This window comes from Zosterops lateralis, assembly GCF_965231275.1.
Source record: "Zosterops lateralis genome assembly, chromosome: 3".
Lineage (NCBI taxonomy): Eukaryota > Metazoa > Chordata > Aves > Passeriformes > Zosteropidae > Zosterops > Zosterops lateralis.
The window spans coordinates 27,080,478-27,099,167 of NC_139764.1; the positions used below are offsets into that span (position 1 = coordinate 27,080,478).

The window sequence follows — 18,690 nt, forward strand, 5'->3', positions numbered from 1 at the left end:
CTTCCTTACTGCCCTGAGGTCCTTGAATTCCACCATTTCATGGTCCCTGCAGCCAAGGCTGCCCTTGAGCTTCATGTTCCCACCAGCTCCTCCTTGTTGGTGAGAACAAGATCCAGCATGGCACCTCTTTTCATTGGCTCTTCTGTCATATGGAGAAGGAATTTATCATCAATGTGATCCAGGAAACTTCTGGATTGCTTATGCCCTGCTGTACTAGCTCTCCAGCAGATACCTGAGTGATTGAAGTCCCCCAGGAGGACCAGGGTTTGTGGCTGTGAGGCTGCTCCTGTCTGTCTACAGAAGGGCTTCCTGGTCAGGCAGCCTACAGCAGACTCCCCTATAATGTCACTCATCCCTGTCCTCCCTTTAACCTGACCCATAAGCTCCTAGTCAGCTCCTCATCCATCCCCAGGTGGAACTCTATGACTCCAGCTGCCACTAATGTGGTGACACCCCCTCCTGCTCTCCCCTGCCTGGCCTTCCTGAAGAGCCTGTGGCATTTTGTTCCAACACTCCAGTGAGGAGCCATCCCACCATGTCTCTGTGATTCCAGTGAGATCATAGCCCCCACAGGCACTGGCATCCTGCTGGTAGGAGTGGGATAGATTAAGGATCCCATTCCCCAGTAATTTTAGTTTAAAGCCCTCTTCCCAGGTGTGGCAGGCCTATGAGTAAAGATTCTCTTTCCCTTCTCTGTCAGATTCAGCCCACAGTAGACCAGTTGTTCCAAGATATTCCAAATATATTTTTGTTACATGATAATATCAGGTCAGTTCTAAAGTCAGTTATTAGACAGTAGTCCATTTATTATCAGTTCAAATGACTCTTTGCTGTTGACGTGTTTATAAAGGAAAATTGTATTTGTCTTGCATTATTGTACTTTACAAAACCTAGAAAAGTCATAAAATCTTGATAGACCTATGAAAACTAATGTAGATTCATAAATTGGGAGTCATTTATACTAACATCATGTATTTTGATTGTATTCTCTAAACCTTTCCTATTACTTCTGAGGTAAACTGTATTCCTAGTGGCCACTTCTTTGCTGAGATTTCATGCCATGCTAGGCTTTGAGATGGCAGTGTTAAATTTTTCCAATTTCATTTAATGTGGAATATTTCTTGCTTATGTCTTCTATTTCTTCATCAAAGCAAACTTTCATATGTTTGTGTCAACCTTAAGTTCCATATATCTTACTGCAAAAACAATTTTATATTCCATTTTCAACACTGACTGAGAAAAACAAGGCAGAAACACTTAGCATCATCAAAACTCCAGAATTATTAATAGGCAAGTGGAAGAGCAGGTAGGTGAGAGGTTTTCCTTCACTCTGGGGGTCAGTACAACAGCAGCTACAACAGTTGTTGATTCACATAGTCATTTGCACTTGCAGAAAAGAAAATCTGTAGCTATACACTGATGGTACCTGGTGCTTCCTTGAGAAATCCTTGCCCATGGATCTCACTTTCTAGAGAAAAGAAAAAGTGTTTATAAGAAAGGGGTGAAAAAAGCCACCCAACCTAACTAGAGAGATCAAGATCATTACTTTTTTTGTTTTGCTTGTTTCTCAGTATGTGTAGACTGGTCTGAATCGGTGTCCAGGACACCAACCCCGTGTTCATCATGTCTGAGCCCACGACAGGAGCTGCTGAGCCTGACATTGACTTTCAGCTATCAGTACTGTACTGAGTAGTCTCTGGAGAAGAGCAGTTAATACTGTAAAGCTGCTGTATCAGCAGATTTTAGTGGAGAAGGGACCTGTTCACATCTAGGAGTAGAGAGGAGGGAAGAATGGGGAAACAACAGAAATATCCTACAGTGACTCTGACAGCATCCAGACAAGAGACCATTTTCAGCACTAAAGGCTAAGAAGAAAATGTTAATAAGCAGCTAAATATTCTCTGAGCTTCTGTGGTAATTTTACACCCAGTTGCACTTGCAGTAGGAAAATCACCATTAAAAAAAAATTTGTTTCCTTCCAAGCTTTGGCTATCCAAACTTGCTCTAAGGAAGAATACTTTGAGGAATTAAGCTATTAAAAGCAGGAAGCCTGGCTAGGGCATCAAAATCTACATCCTGATTGCAAGGAAGATATGAGTGGAGCAGAGCCAGTAAGAAACCTTCCTGCAGAAGCCCACTATGAAGTCAATGTAGCAACAGGATGCATTCATTGCACTGACCACTTCTTCTCTATTTTCAAGTAAAAACTGTGCTTCGGACAATGATGTAAAAATAGATTTTGTGTCCAGACTGATCTTGGTAAGAAATGCATGTTAGGAGTTCCTCTTAATCCTCTTCACTCTCTGTCTTCTAAATTAAATTTTCGTGTTTTTCCCTTTTTAGGAAGAAAAAAAGTTTCATCTTTTCTTTTCACATCATCAGTGCTTCTACTCTTTTTATATGTAGTCATATTTATTTATCATTTCTCTCAGTTTCTCATGGCATCATTCTTGCATTCCTTTATCAATCAGTTTATCATGTCAGAGCATCTTGGATGCTTTCTGAGAGAAAGAAGAATGGACTTGTTCTGACACTTCTGTTTTATGTGCCTGATTTTCTCAGAGGTTGAACTTATAACTCCTGGAAGAAAGGGATGTCAGGTTATGGCTAAACTACTGAAAACAGCCCTAAAATGCTGTATTCCGACTATGTTCTTCTTTAAGGGTTTCAGCAGGATGGGAATGCTCTGGTTCTTCAGAGACAAATCTACTTCAGAAGAATCTCTAATCAGCAGGTGAGGATGAGGGGAGCCTCTCTTGCTCCTCATGTGTCTTTCCTGAATTTGCCTCCACATAAAGTGAGGTGCAATACAAAGCTACAAATGTGTGGTGTGTCTGTAAGAATAGAAACTTCCTTGCACGTGGAGTTAAGGGAAAGATGATGGCATGGGATAGCACTATCTGGTGACACCTCTCTTTAAATGGGCACACCATGGGTTCCAGAACAAACCTGGGCTTTTCTGTTCTGTTACCAAAATATCTCATACCTGTTAAATGAGGAGACTGATTCTTGCATGCTGCTATCAGGGCATAGTAACTTCCATTAGCGGCTACAGGAATTTCTTGCCCTTCTCATTAGAGATAGTGGAGCATTCTGAAAATGTTAACCTTTGCAGATTTTCTCAACTTTTTGTTCTCTTACCTACCCTAGCCTTCTGCCATTCTGAAAAATGACTGTTTTTCCAACTTGCGTTTTTTCTTACTATGCAGGCACCTGACCAGGTATAGAATATATAAGCTAGACTGAAACTAAGTAGGTTGTGCTGCTTATTTATGCAGTGGAGTGCTAAGATGTTGATTTGGCAGTTCCATTACTTTTTCATCATCCATAATATATATTGTTATTGTAGCCCATAATTCAGATGCCCAGTGATTGAACTTGATTAGCTGAGCTGTCAGCAGGCTTATATTCTAGTACACTTGACAGATTTCATAATCACCATGTAGTGTTCAAAGATTTGGGGTCAGCTATCAACCTGCAAGAATTAAGATTGCAGTGTTTATCATGATCAGGCTGTTGCACTTTCTGGAATCTTCAGCAGTGATGCAGTACAAAAGAAAAAGTAGACATTATCATTTCCAGAATTCAGAGACTTTTCTCTGGTCAGGTAATCTCAGAAAAGAGCCATCTCAGAGCTTTGTGTGTGACAAAGAAGCAAAATCAGGAACAGTTCAGCCAACAACTTAAATAAATGCCTCCTATAAATGAGTGCAGTTTTTTTCTTGGATATCTGATATACTTTGAATAGCAGTAGCAGGAGAAAGAAGTGTGAGACTGAAACTTGAATGCATCAAAAGTGTTATGTTGGAAGCTCAGGAGTGGAATACACTGTTGATGCTGTTAATGCAATAGTCATCTGTGGTGTTTATTCCATGAGTTGTATTTGGTTTACTTCCTCACCTGCTCAAACCAGATGGAATTCTCTTGACTGAGAGAAGTAACCAGAATAATATAGTTTTTGCCAGTTAATGCAGGCTAATTAGATATCAAGATTGTTAATTAGTCTTTGGAGAGTCTCAGTGATCCTTGCAAACTGCAGCTATTGCAGAGATACTTCAGATTTGCTCTTTTGCTGTGATGGAATGACTTCGCCAGGCTTGAAGTGGATTAGGAAATGTTCTTGGGTCAGTCTCCTCTTCGGATCTTCACTAGGGCTTTGGAAAACTGCATGTATTCCCATCTGCTGAGGCTGCGTCCCAGACAATTTCCAGAGCAATCCATTTCTCAGGACAAGGCTTTGTGAATTTGGTAGATGTCAGGTAGTATTCACACAGTAAGGTTTGAACATCAGTGCAAATTCATGTGTGTATTGCACTGTTAAGGCTTGGTGTCTTAGACTAAAACGTGCATTGCCAGCATGGAAAATAGTGTGACTGATGGTGCTGCAATACCAAGACACCAGCTGCATGCATCACAAGTGGGAGTGGGCAGAGAATGTTGAGCAAGTGGCTTTATACTTGCTGCCTATTAATTTGTATAATATTTGCATCACTGATGGAATTCTATTATATCAGCTTCCCTCTAGTTCATCCCTTTTGAAATAGTATTAATAATAGATTCTTAATTCAAATGTCAAGTGATTTGATTAAACATGGAGAGATTTCTGATGTATCCAGAAGACTGAGATATCCACAAGTCATTATTGTTATCACTTGATCTCTCAAATGATATATCCACTGACATACAGCCTTTGTGCTCTCAGTGTTTGTCTTATCCTGTAAGTTTCATATTAAGATGTCTTAATGCTCAGCAAAGTCAAGAAAGGAATAATTCAAACTATAATTTGTTTCTGTGAATCAAAGTCTCATTTGGTTTGGAAGTGATGTGCAGTGAACCTGTTTTAATCTCTTTATATGACTATCAAGGCAGCATAAAGTTTTTGGTAGCTTTACTCTCAAAATATTGTGCATTCTCAGTATCAAGTAAATCCGTGGAACATGGTAGCTGTTTGCCCAAATAATCTCTACTTAATCCATAATCTTTTCTATTATTTTAATTATTGGTATTTTTTCCTTGCTGCTCTTTGTTCTTTCTTTTTTTAATTAACAGATGGAAAATGCTGTGCTGCGGAAAATATTATTATTCTGTGTCTGTAGTATTTAGCTCTTCTGATAGCAGAGAAAAATTCTACAATATAACAAAAATGAAGGTTTTTTTACTGATAATACCTAATAAAGATAGTGCTTGAGGTATTCAGACTGTGAGAGATCACCAATTTCCCTGTGACTTCTACTGCCACAAGCTGTGGACTTGCTCTGTGCAGAACTTACTGCTGCACCCTGATGTTCTTACGGTCACTCACTTTACTGGTTCTTAAGAATAAGGTAACAAAGCACGCTGAATGTTGCTCTTTCTGTACAATGCACATGCAGCACCAGACCCTGTCTAAGGAGGAATTAGACCATCTTGATCTACTCCTTCGGCAGAAATTCCTCATCCTGCCTTTTGAGTCACAACCTGCTTTCCCTTCCTTGTGTGCATTTTTATCATTCTCTGTACTGAGCATTGGTTGGGAGATGCACTTCAAAATTACTTTTAATGGCTTAGGCTCTTCATAAATGAGAGAAGTTAATTAGAGAGCTTTTGAAATTGTGAAATAGGTAATGAGTGCCAGCTTGCTTGGCTTGTCTTGCTGCCCTTTACATCCCAGATGAACTGAGCAGCCGTAGTCCATGTGCTGTAGGGCCAAGCCTCTCCTCACTGCCAGCTTCATCTGCTGTCTTTGCTGCAGCCACTCAAGGCCATGGCAGTACAACAGCCAGAACTGGGACTGCTCTGTGGGGCAGGGCACTTGCTGGGTGTGCCCACACTTCCTCTGCCCTGGGGGCCATGTGGGCTCGGGTGTGCTCCAGCCTGGACACCAACAGACAGCCTGAACTTGGCCCTGATTGAACATAGTGTAGGTGACCCACAAGCAGACATTTAGACACAAAGGTTTTGGTCAGAACACACTGCACCCCTCTCTAGTATGAGTACAGAAGCTAGTAGAGCTTCCAAACATTTGATTCTCTTGGCCTGTCTGTGAAAATATCCACAGAAGAAGTGGTGAATGCCTGTTATGAGACACTTGTGTTGTTCATTCTTCATGCCTGTTGAGAACTAGGTGGGAGCCTAGTTCATGGCAATCTGTGTTGTTTAGGAGCTGCAACCCTGACAACCAGTTAATTGTGTTGCTCATCATTATGGGGGGGTGGGATGGGGGCAGAGAGTTTTCCTTCTTTCTGCTTCTCCCAGTCTCAGTGTCAATGTCAGCCTTGTCTCCTCTCTTTTCAGGTGTGCCAATGCTGTTTGTTATCCTCTGGGGAACTGTCAAGTACCTTTATGAAGATGAGGGGTTGGTTTAGTTCTGATTTTTATAGCTATCTCATTTGTGCTGTATTTGTGCACCAGCAGGTCACTGTTTGCTTTCTGTTCAGTGTGGTTTGCTTTGGCAGTGTGCTGAAACCCCACATAATTGCTTCTGTTTTGTCTGAAGGTCTTGCATAACATTTCAGAAAGGAGCATATGTTTTTTTCTGATCAGAAATTTCTGCATGTCTGAATGAATCTGTCCTTTTGCAGGTCAAGGAAAGGTATGTTTTGTTTTTCTGTACTTACAGTATCAACAATAGCAGTCATCCTATCCAACCAAGACCACTTCTAATACTGTGCCTTTGGCACTAGCGTTTATAGTTGTTTCAGAGGAAGACAGCAGCCTCCCACAGAATTCTGCATGGATTTGTAGTGATTAGCCTATGCCTAGCAGCAGAGAAGTGATTGCCTTTTCTTGTATAAGCTCCCATTATTTAGATTTTCTTAAAATAAAAGCACGTTCTCTGTCTGCTTACGTTAGTCTTGCTGAAGTCACCTATGTCACGCACTAGACTGCTGTAAAACACGAAATAAACTTTGTCCATTTTTTCCATGGTGGCTGTTCTGAAAAAAATTATCTTTGTATATGTTATATGTACCAAATAGCGTTGTAGCTTGTTGGTTTTGTTTGTTGGTTTTTTTTTTTTTTAAGGGAGAAAAGTGGCTTCTTCTGTTTAGAGAGATAGTAGCTGCCTAGAAATATCTGGGTAACTTTCTTTGTGAAAGAAAATAAATCTATGCTCTTTTATTTTAGATTTATTATTTAATGGGTTTTTTCTCTTACTTAGTTTCCAAACTACCCAGCCAAAACTTTGGTAGATGATTTTTTTTTTTTTTTTTTGTTTTTTTTTTTTTTGTTTTTTTTTTTTGTTTTTTTGTGTGTGTGTGTGTTATTTTTTCCTTCTCCTCCCAGGCACAATTATTGCTGGAGAGATGCTGCAATATGAAAATTCGGTTTAGTCAGACCCACTTCCAAACTGTTTTCTGGTGTTTCTGGGTATTAAGAACCAACTCTTTTTTGTGTTCCTCATAGTACTGAACTAATTCAGTCAAAGCTGCCTTTTCTGGCTTAAGCAATGCTAGGATTTTTTGACTTCCCTTTGCAAGGTTGACTTGATGATGTTGTGTAAGAAGATTGTGGCTATACTGATGTACTGCAAGTTTTGTTGAAATTACCACAATAGGTGTAGAGACCATGCAGCCTCTGAACGGGCAACGTTCTGTGACCATATCTTCCCATTGATGTAGAAAATGTATTCAAAGTGCTCATGCTGAGCCTCTCACATTATGCAGTGCTCAGAGCTGATTTATATTTTCTATTAAGAAAAACTGTCACTCACTGCCTTCAGCAGACCTTAAAAGGGGCAATTTTGCACATTATTGAATTTTCTAAATCTTGTCTAAATATTTGTAAAATACAGCAATAAATAACCACGTGCAGCAGCTGCTCTGAAAGGCAAGATTTCTGTGCCTTGGGCAGAGATTTGCTGGAGCAGCCAGGGATATCTTTCATGCTGTTTGCCGTAGCTCTGTCACCATGCAGTGGGCTGTAAATTTCATTTGTGATTTAACTACTTCCCTAGCTATGAAGAATAACTGGAAATAAATGTGGTCAGGGCTAGGAATCTGAGGCCATCCTGTGAATATAGCCTTTTGAGTAAAGGACTGAAGCCTGCAAGACGTGGTTGGTTGCACATTGGTTTCTTCTTTCTTGACGTGTGCGAGTATAAACTCCTTTAGAATGCAATTAGTGTTTTAAAATTGAGCTATTCAAAAATATTTTGTCTAGATTACAAATGCAACTGAAGGCAAGCTGTTGTTCTTAGTTATTAGACTTTGCCTAAAAAGCTGATACTTCCGTCTGCAATTAAGTATGGGAGCAAAACAGCCTTCAGTCCTTTTTCTTCAATTCACAATTGCCACATTCCTTGTAGCAATTCAAGGTAAAAATTCAGTATTTTCACTTTTAGAAGGAGAATAGTGGATTGAGAAGCAAAGGGAGAAACATCCCACTAGTGTTTTTTTCACTGGACAAATTCTCCATTGATGGCTCTGAGGCTATTAGTTGCCAAGCATCTTCTGAGAGGAGCTGAGCAAACTGTAGAGATAGATCCCAAGCACAATAGTTATTGGTGTATTTTATCAGTGTGGCAATCACAGAAAGCACAGATGGGCAAGAAATCATGTAGAGATCTGCCAGTTTTATTTTCTGAATGCTTTAATAGCCATGACACCTTAATTGACCTGTAATGGTTTTTTTATTGCATATATTTGTATAAATTTAAAGGTAGCTAAAATTGATGTGTGCCACAGGAAGCAAATTAACACAGAAATGTAGCAGAGTTAATGTAAAGAATTGTTTCTCAGCCTCTGTTATTATAAAGAATTTTTTTAATTGCCTCTGCATCTACTACAGCTAGCGAGAAAATTAGAACTCCACTTCCAGCTACGCCTATTATCCCATCAGTCTTAAAGTGTTCAAATACAATTAATTTCAAAGGCTCCATGAAGCTGGTTCCCAGTCACGTGTACCAATTAAGTAGTTCTGTAACTCAGATTCTGGCTCAGGTACACTGACTGCACATGGTCTGCACACCTTTTTTTGTCCAATACTAAAATGCAATTGAATTGGAGGCTGTAGAACTGCTGGTGGCAATAATATGCTTTTTGCACACATTAAAATAAAATTGAAGGAAAAACGATATCCGAAGACATTCTCAGACTTTCAGACCCTGCAAGGGAATGTGGAATTGCCACAGCCAAGCTGCTATGCTTTACTCTGTAGTAAGTGAGCACATGCAGGTGTGTACTTGTACTGTGAATCCCTCCCAGGTGCTGCATGGTTTGCTCTTTTCTCTTAGACTGTCCCACTACAAGGCTGGGGAGGGTTTCAGCTCCACCAGCATCACCCAAGCTAAACTTTCATAGATCTGTTAAGAAGCTTTAAGAAAAATTTTGCATATGTATGTTTTGGCATTTGTATGATTTGGCATTCTGAGATTTGGAGATGAAGAGAAACCTTTTTTGGGAAGGAACCTATGTTTTATGTAGTGCTGTATCCTAGCTTGTTTCCCAGCCTGTGTAGCTCAGAAACCTGCTGGCTTTACTGGTGACTGGTTTTTATTGAGTAATGCTGAGCAGGAGGCTAACAAAATTATTTCATAGAAATATTAAGAATGCTGTCACTGCAGCAACAAGCAAAGTGGCACATGAGCACTGCCCTAACACCTGGGCCAGCCTACACAGACATGGCCTGTCAGACAGAGGTGGTGGCTGGCTGTGGCCAGGAGAAAGGTACATGTACAGACCTTCAGTTTAAGGTTCACTTCAGACCAGTGATCCCAAACTGTGGCTGCCACGACTTTTCTCTTCATTCTTCTCCCATATTGCTCAAAGAGATGGAATTTTAAAAGCTAAAATGAGACTTATGTGGTAAATAAAGTATTATATTCCTGCAGCATGCTAATTACTTGGTAGAAGGCTCAGGTCAGCAAAAGTTAGGAACTGTTGTTCCCAGTTTTGATTCTACTTGTTTATAATTTTTAAAACTCCTGGTGGGCCTGAAACCTTGAACATATGAACTGAAGGAGCTGGAAGTTTGCAGCTGCAGTTGCTTTCCTCTGGTTGAAATTAGTACCTCTTTTTTTGAAAAGAAGGAGAGATAAAATAGATGACTGATCTCAATATTGATATGAGAATAATGATGGTAAGTAATGGGATAAAGAACTAACAAGCAATTAAATAAGATGATCTGGCATTGGAGACTGAAAAAATAGTGCAGGATGAGGAAGCTAAGAATGAAAGTGGAAAGATCAGACTCAAACAGATGCCCGCCCCCCATCTCCTTTCAGCCAAATGACAAATATGGCTTCAGTTTTAATGGAGTAAATCTTCACAATTAATGGATGATAATTCCTAGCAAATTGTGGAGGAGAGCTAGCCATTAGTGAGGCAAGAAAGGCCGGTGAGTAGTATCCAGTTGGATTATGATAGCTGTAATAGTACAAAGCATTCAGTGTTTCTAAGAAGTGGCTGCATCTGTTTCCATGTCAGCATGATGTGCTTTCCTAGTATCTAGTCCTTAATATTGTTTTCCATCTGCATTGCTGGAACAGAATGAAAAGCAAGAGATTTTAGCAATGAACTGAAACTTTTCCTTCATCTCCCTTTTGGCCTCTTACTAGTTGCTGGACCAGAAACTATAACATGAATTACTGGCTGATCATCAGGCTGCCCATTCTCATCGCCATCGGGGTGAGTCTGAGACGTGGCTGTGAGATGGCAGATTTCCCTCAGAACAGCACGATACGGTACAAAGATGCACACGTGGCCATTGTCCATGTCCAAAGGCCAATAACCCTTGAGGCTATTGACATTTTCATTCAGAAATGTGATTTTATGAAGCCAAATTGGTTTCTGTCACTGAAATTCCAGACTGGCATTTTGTTTCTTTAATTTGGCCACAAGCTGTCACGTTGTAGTGGCAGGACATGATGCTGCAGCAGTCCTGTTAATTCCCCTGTGAGCAGGAAGGTAGTTTGGGGAGACTGGATACTATTTCAGATAATGGGCTACAAAAGAGCTGCAAAGTGTGGGGCATTGTGTAGAAATGTTCTACAGGCACAATACTGTGTCAGGCTCAGACCTCCAGACAAGGCAAATAGGCCAACCCACACCTTCACTATGTCTCAGTCCCCAGAGAGTAAGTAGGGTCCTCTTTGCTTTGTGTAACGAAGTGCCTGTGTTTTCATGGGTGGCTTGTGCATTCACAATTAGACCACAATTCCTTAGCAAGGAGTTGAGTTCCATGGTAAATTCTGCAGCTGCTGCATATCAGGATGCACACAGACCTACATGCATACACAAACCAGTGTTTTTGATTACTTATGCACATGTGTTTATTGATGGTTATATAAATTCTTCTTTCATTTCTCCAGGTGAATTTCCTCATCTTCATCAGAGTTATATGCATCATCATCTCCAAACTGCAGGCTAATTTGATGTGCAAAACTGACATAAAATGCAGGTATGTCTTAAGGTAGTCTGACACTTTTCATGCTCATCAGAATAAAAGTAGACAAGGACCTACATAAAAGGAGTGGGTTGACGAAGGTGGTTAAAGAGCACAGCCCTTGAGTAATGCACAAGTGGTGTCACAAGTCAGTGTAACTAGTGTAACTGCTTGGACAGTCAGTCCCCAGAAAAGTCTAGGGAAGCCAGGGCAGGTATTTCACCTGTGTCATAAACAGAAGGCTTGATGTCTGTCACTTTACAGTCTTCCATTAGAACAGATGAATATTAATTAAGCAGATACTTTTTAAATACTTGCAGCATATGCAAGTACTGAATGTTAGAGTCCTTGAAGTCACCCAGAGAAGGGCAGCAAACCTGGTGTAAGGGCTGGAAGGAACTTCCTGTGAGGAGTGGCTGAGGACTTCTGACTTGTTTAGTTTGGAGCAAAGGGCTCTGAGAGATGACCTCATTGCCTTCTACAGGCCCCTGAGGAGTAGGAGTGGAGAGGGAGGTGCTGAGCTCTTCTTCCTGGTATCCAGGGATGGGATGTGTTGGAATGGCTCCAAGTTGCACTGGGGGAGGTTTAGATTGGACACTAGGAAGCATTTCTTTACCGAGAGAATGGGCAAACCCTGGAACAGGCTTCCTAGAGAGGTGGTCAGTGCCCCAAGCCTCTCAATGTTTGAGGCATTTGGATGGTGCCATTAAAAACGTGCTTTTGAACAGGTAGTTGTCATAGGTTAGTCCCAGCTGAAATACCCCATCCTGTCTTCTAATTTGAACAAAATAATATGAGTTGATAGAAATAAAAGTTTTCACTTCAAGGAAGACAAGATGGGATCATTTTGAGTTTTTCTCCTTGTTGTTCTTGCCAGTTGTTACTGGGACAAACTTTCAATCTTGAATGCATGGGATGTTTCAAGAGAAATGTCAGGGCTATCACAGAAATGTTGAATTTTCTGGTTTGCAGGCTTCAGTCTGTCCATGTCTGTATTCTTCCTGTTACTTAATCATCTTGCTAAGATTCATGGTTGCATCCTCCATTTCTGTATCTTGACTTTTGTATTGAAGTCTAAAAAACACTGTAAGAATGACAAGTTAGCTCTTGAAGTGTGGAACTACATCCTGTGGTATCTGGACTGCTGTTGGCACTAAACATTGGGTATTTCAATGCTGCAGCCTTCTAAACAAGACACAGTTTATTATTATGTATTTTGGTCCATTCTTATCAATGTAGAGTTGCTATGTATGTTACCTGCCTTCTTTACCTCACATGAAATTTTGGAAATACTAATGTGTTTTGAAAGTTCAAAGCAAAGATGAAGACTTGTCTGAGCTGGAGGCTTTGGTTTCAAGCCCACTTGTACAGAAAATGGAATCTTTTCAGAGGGTCACAGTGAAAGAACATGGGCAGAAGTCACAAGTTATAGCAAGAGAAATTCCCCTTGCATGTCAGGTGAAAAAAAATTCACAGTCACAGTGGTCTGATGCTGGAAGAGAGGCCCAGAGGGGCTTTGGAGGACCTTGGATATACTCAAAACTTGGCTGGACACAGCCTTGAGTGAACTGCTGTAAACTGGAGTTGGGCTAGAGGCTTCCAGAGGTGCCTTCCAACCTGAATGGTTATGTGATTCAGAATAGCAGCCAATAGCCTCAGGCACACAAGATCTACAAAGGTCTGACAGCCCTGCTAGTTGAGTGATTTTGCATCTACTGACTAGTCTCAAGTCAGGCTGTTGTGAGATGTTGGTTAGTTCTGTGGCCCAAGAAGCTCCCACATGATCCCCAGGGATCTTTCACTAACCTGTTGGGTGGATGGCATGTATGTCTTTCAAAAGAGAATTAAGGATCATTCTTGTGAATATTTTCCTGTGGTTGTGTACCTTGAACTCTCTCATAGGTGAAGATAATTTATTTCAGATAAATTTGGTTTGTCTTTCATCCTTTGCTAGCTGTGCCTTTGAACTTGCCATCACTCATTTCAAGACAGCTTGATTGCTTTGACAAAGTGTTCTGCAGTTACAGATAGTTACAGTGTTTAGAAGATTTAACACACCACAGAGGGGGGAAAGAATACCAAGTACTCCTCCCTTTGCCAAGATATTTTTAAAAGATTCCAGTTGTTGATGGATTATGTCTTTCAAATCATGAGGAAAGTAGGTTTTGGTTGTCTTTTCCAATTACAGGTGGAGAAAAGAATGCAGAGCAAAGACATCACAGGTACAAGAAAGCACATGGCTTCTTAGCAAGTTTGGAAGATTTTCCAGATGAAATACAGCCAGTAGCTGGATACAGAGCTTTGCTCTCACCCATAAGTGGTCTGCAGTAAAGTGGTAGGGAAGGTTAAAACTTGCAGTAACTTACTAAGGTTATTTTGAGGAGTTTTTTTTATCCTGCAGCCTCTGGAGGAGGACCCTGTGTCACAAAGTGGTGCAGCGACTTACCAAAGTTGAAACTGTCAGAAAGAGAATATAGAAACAGTGACTCCCTGTGATTGTTTGGATCAACAATGGTCTATTCAGTGGCATTGTGGGGTTTTTTTATTTTCTTTGTGATCTTAGGTTGGCCAAGTCTACGCTGACTCTGATCCCACTGCTGGGGACCCATGAGGTCATCTTTGCCTTTATTACGGATGAGCATGCCAGAGGGATGCTGCGCTTTGTGAAGCTTTTCACTGAGCTCTCCTTTGCTTCATTCCAGGTAGCACTCACAGTGTGACCATGGGCATAAGATATTTTTTAACTGCTATTTGGGGATCTGCTTTCTCTTTCATTCATTGCATCCTCCCTATTCCTTGTATTTCTCAGTTTAGTGCCGGGTGTTACAGGATTATGACAGTGGAAGGGAAAGTGTAGGGACTAATTTTTAACAGCCAACTTTACTACAATAAGATCGTATTTCTGTCCACATATTAATATTTATGTCCTGTGGTTCACCTCAGGGCAATAACAAAATTGTCCATGATTTCTTGTAATTGTACAGTGGCATTGCTGAAAGCACATTTTGTACTTTCTCCAGTGTTTCTGATGCTCCTTGGAAAATCTGTGCTGGGAGAGGTAGCTGTCTCCAGCAATAACTGCATGTGAGGAGGGCGTAGGCTTATTGTGATTTTTTATTTAACTGTTGCCTTATTTAAAGCCATTTCAAATTACTGTCCTTGTGTAAAGAAATCATTACTCTGTTTCCCTGCACACTCACTCCTTCCCTGTTTATCAAGCACAGAGCTGTATTTAAGACTCTGTGAATTACAGAGTCTTAAATTACACTTATGAAGTGTTTAAGACTTGAAACCTTTGCTTTGTAAGGAAGAAAAGGAAAGAAGTCACTAGACAAAAATAACAGAAAAAAAAAAAAACAACAACTCTTTTCCTAAGATCATGTGCTTTGAGACATGATTTGGTCAAACCTCTGCTGTGCCATCAGAGTTGACAGGGACCAAAGATTCTCCACCTTTAAGTCTTATCAGAGACATGTCAGTGTGGAGGCTCTAGCCCTCTGCAGCTGAGTTTGGGAAAGTGAGGAAACTGCTCTGCTCACTGTTCTGGTTTTTCTTGATTTCAGGGGCTGATGGTTGCAATTCTTTACTGTTTCATCAATAATGAGGTAAGAGAGATACTATTTGTTCCAATTTGCCTTATCAGCATACACTATAGGAAAAAGAAATTGAAAATGGTCTTGAACTGCTAAATTGTCCTTGTTCAGGACTTCTTTTTTTACAGATCCTTCCCTGCACAGCTCTCTGGGATAACTCATCAGACAAATGTGTTTGGAAGAAATTCAAGCAGTATAATTTACAATCACTATTTGTAGACATGGAATCTCAGAAATAGTCTTGCTTCCAATTGTGTAGTTTGCACTGGTGGATTCTTTAATTAAGAATTACAGCTCCTCCTCTTAATCTGTCTTATAGTGCTTCTTATTTGCTTGTTTTTGTGAATGTGGGAGTGGAGCCCATTTTATTTATGAACTCAGCTCAGCTTCCTGGTGAAGTTGGAGAATCCTCCTGACTGTTACTGTACAGTTTGGTTTCATTTGGTTTCCCTGTGGCTAAGCTGCTTGAAGGCATCATCACTCTCATTAAAACTGAACTTCACAGGATGGTAAACTCACAGACCCAGAAGAAATATACCTTTGGCTTTGAGTTAATTGATTGCAAGTGCCGTCTTCTGTGGGTTCTGCTGAATCCCAGCCCTGTTGTGAGAAAAACATTGTTCTGTTTCAGTATTGCAGGAATCTCTTGTGTTACCTTCTAAGAGATGATTACTCATTCATTCAGCAGCCAGGTTTGTAAGGGCAGCAAACACTACTCATTTAGTCATTACATTTTAAATTAAATGTACATCAATATGTTTGACACTCAAAATAAATCTACTTTTAACAATGACATGGTAATTCAAAATCACTTATTGAGAGACAGGCTTCATCAAGGAATTGGAATCAGAAGGAAAAATGTGCTTATTTGTGTCATGGCCAGGCTGGAGTCAACAGAAAAGCAGCAGGCATCCTGAATTAAACCTTGTAGGAGTCTGCTCACTTTTGTAGGTTGTGGGTAAGATTTTATTGAAGTGAATCTATTAATTGTACTGCTTACCAAAATCAGAGGTAAGTAGCAGCAGGCTTCGCTGTTGGGAATGAATGTCATTTGCTGTTGACATGAATTAAAGAATATTTTTTTCAAATTCCTTGTGTGGCTTTACAGGTGTACTTCGATCCTGAGATGCAGCACCGTCTGCTGGTGGATCATGTATTTCTTTTGATTCACCTTTGCATTTGCTCATGCATCCCTTGGGCAGATGCAGCCAGGCCTCTAATGTGTAATACTCAATAACTTCCTTCACATGAAATAAAGGCAAAGTTACATCATAATCCAAACTTTATTACAAGCCCTCAAACATGCAGGCTTGTTTCATTTGAGAGAGCTTACTGTGTAATAGCCTACCTGTGTTTCTAAGAAAGGCTCCAAATCTCTGGTTACTATAATTCTCTTGCCTTTGCAATGTAGTTCATAAAATCTAAACAAGATGAGTTCAACTTCACTGACCGTCTAGGATGAATTGTTTTGCTTGTTCCAACTCTTGTTCAAAGAGGGGAGTAGGGTTTTGTCAAGCCCATACAAGGACCCAGTCATCAGCGTCCATAAAAAAACACCTTTGTAAAGAGTTTGATTAAGTAAAGTTTGTTGTAAACTATACCAGAATTCTTTTCCTAAGGTAAATGAGAAACTGTCTTCTGGCACACAAAGACTATCCTTGTTTGCAATATGGTCTACATTTTATTTTTGTCTTTGGCTCATTGACTCCTTTTCTTTTTCCTTAACCATACAGAATGAAAGATCTTTGCAAGTCCTGGTGCCCAGATCACTAGTAGAAATGAAGATAGAAGTGATATTAATGTCCTTTTCTAATATCTAGTTCTGAAAAAAACCGAAGTTGTTCATACTTCAGTCTTAGATCATATTAGGTCATATTTCTTTACCTGAAAGATTCTGGATTTTCTCTGAACTTGCTCTGAAGCCAACAGTAGGGTCTCATGAGATTGCCTGTTACCGCCAATTTTCTTTGCAAAATGAGCTAGGCTTAATATAACCAGTTTTTCTGCTCTTAGTGCTGCTTTCTATAAGAAGTATTTTAAACCACAGAGATGCTACCTTTCCCCACCACTTAGTGAAGATTGTTTGGATTTCTTTCTCTGTAGACTTGGTTCTCCTTTTTGCCTTCTTGTCACAATAGAAGTACAATTCAGTCTCTTCTACTTTAAAGAATCTCTCCTGATGCCAGGACTCCTGAGTTCTTGAAATACTGCCCAATCCTCCCTTTTGTTTTTAATTTATTTTCATTCTCTATACTGACTAATAATTAAACTCTTCCATCAGTTCAATTCCATCCCATTTTAGACCTACTTTCCTTTCACTATTGCTTGCTGAGATTTTTTTTTGCCAAAATTTAGCAGGTTTTTTATAATTAGATTCCAGATTCATTGCCACACTGTCAACTTCCTTCCCCATTAGCTGCATAAAGCTCAATCAAGATCTCTGTGAGAGATCTTTTCCAGCTTTAACCTCCATGACCATTTTTTCAAGTTTCCCCACCTCTTTCCTTTCTCTTTTAAAATACCCTACATAAAATTTTTCATCCCCTTTCTCACATGTCATGGTTTAACCTCAGACAGCAACTACACACCACACAGCCACTCACTTGCTCCACTTTGGTGAGATGGGGAAAAGAATTGAAGGAATAAAAGTAAGAAAAGTCCCGGGTTGAGATAAAAAAAATTAATAGGTAAAGCAAAGCAAAACATGGAATTTAGTACTTCTCACTGGCAGGCAGGTGTCCTCCCAACTTGCACTCCTGCCTGCTGTCAGGGTAGGATGAGAAGCTGAAAAGGCCTTGGCACTGTGCAAGCCCTGCTCTGCAATAACAAAAGCTTCTCTATATTACCAACACGGTTTCCAGCACAAATTCAAAACACAGCCCCATAGTAGCTGCTGTGAAGAAAATTAACTCTACCCCAGCTAAAATCATCACATCACAAGAGCTTTGTTTTTGGTATCCTTTTTTCTGTATAGCTTATTTCTGGGGAATCTTATCAACACAGGGGAGTTACTAGGTTAATTATTTTGCTGAAAGATCTCTAGATCTACTTCTGTGCTCAGGAACTGTCTCTGCAAAATAAATCTTAACCAATTCCCTTGCTTATACATTCAAAGCCACCTAGGCTAGTGAAAGCTCAATTCAGCACAGGCAGCAGAGCTGCTTCCTCCCCTCTTCCTAACCCCTGGAGCAAAAACTGATATTATGCCAGTCATATCCATTCCTAAGACAGACCCATTCCTACAGTCTTTTTTTCAGGTCTTCCATTCACTTTATCTCAATTCTGCAGGCTATTTGTTGCATAGCTCAAGCCTGTCGTGTCCAGCTGGGGTAAAGATTCATTTCCTCCCTTTGACTGACCTAAATGTACCTATTTCTATTGCTCATTGACTTACTCTTCAGTCACTATGGTCATGCTTTCATTCAGGATTTGCCAGTAAATGCCTACAACAGGTTTTTCCCGATGCTGCCTTATTGTTTTCCATGCCCACAAAAGGTGCCAAGTAAAGGAATGGTAATGTGGTCTGTTCTTTTCCTGCAGACACTATGGTTCCTGCATTTCTGCCTTCCTCTCACCATTCTCCCTCATTCTTCTATGCCAAGCTATCCCAGACAGAGTGTCTTTCTCTGCTGTCTTTGTGCACCTTTTGACATAACAAACCCCTCTCACCATGTTAAGGGAAGACGGACAAGCATCTGTCTCAGCATCTTTCCTTCTGGCCCATTTGGTTGTGATG

General features: G+C 40.3%; 1 protein-coding gene across 1 annotated transcript in view; it reads left to right on the plus strand.

Annotated features, from left to right (window-relative positions):
* Nucleotides 1-18,690, plus strand: part of GLP1R (glucagon like peptide 1 receptor) — a gene marked incomplete at its 5' end in the record, with an annotated part of 85,118 nt that overhangs the window by 60,690 nt on the left and 5,738 nt on the right. Inside the window, 5 exons of the mRNA XM_083857621.1 lie at nt 6,274-6,334; nt 10,535-10,604; nt 11,288-11,376; nt 13,925-14,063; nt 14,925-14,966. Coding sequence (XP_083713747.1) covers nt 6,274-6,334; nt 10,535-10,604; nt 11,288-11,376; nt 13,925-14,063; nt 14,925-14,966 — 401 coding nt within the window. The remainder of the gene's footprint in view (nt 1-6,273; nt 6,335-10,534; nt 10,605-11,287; nt 11,377-13,924; nt 14,064-14,924; nt 14,967-18,690) is intronic.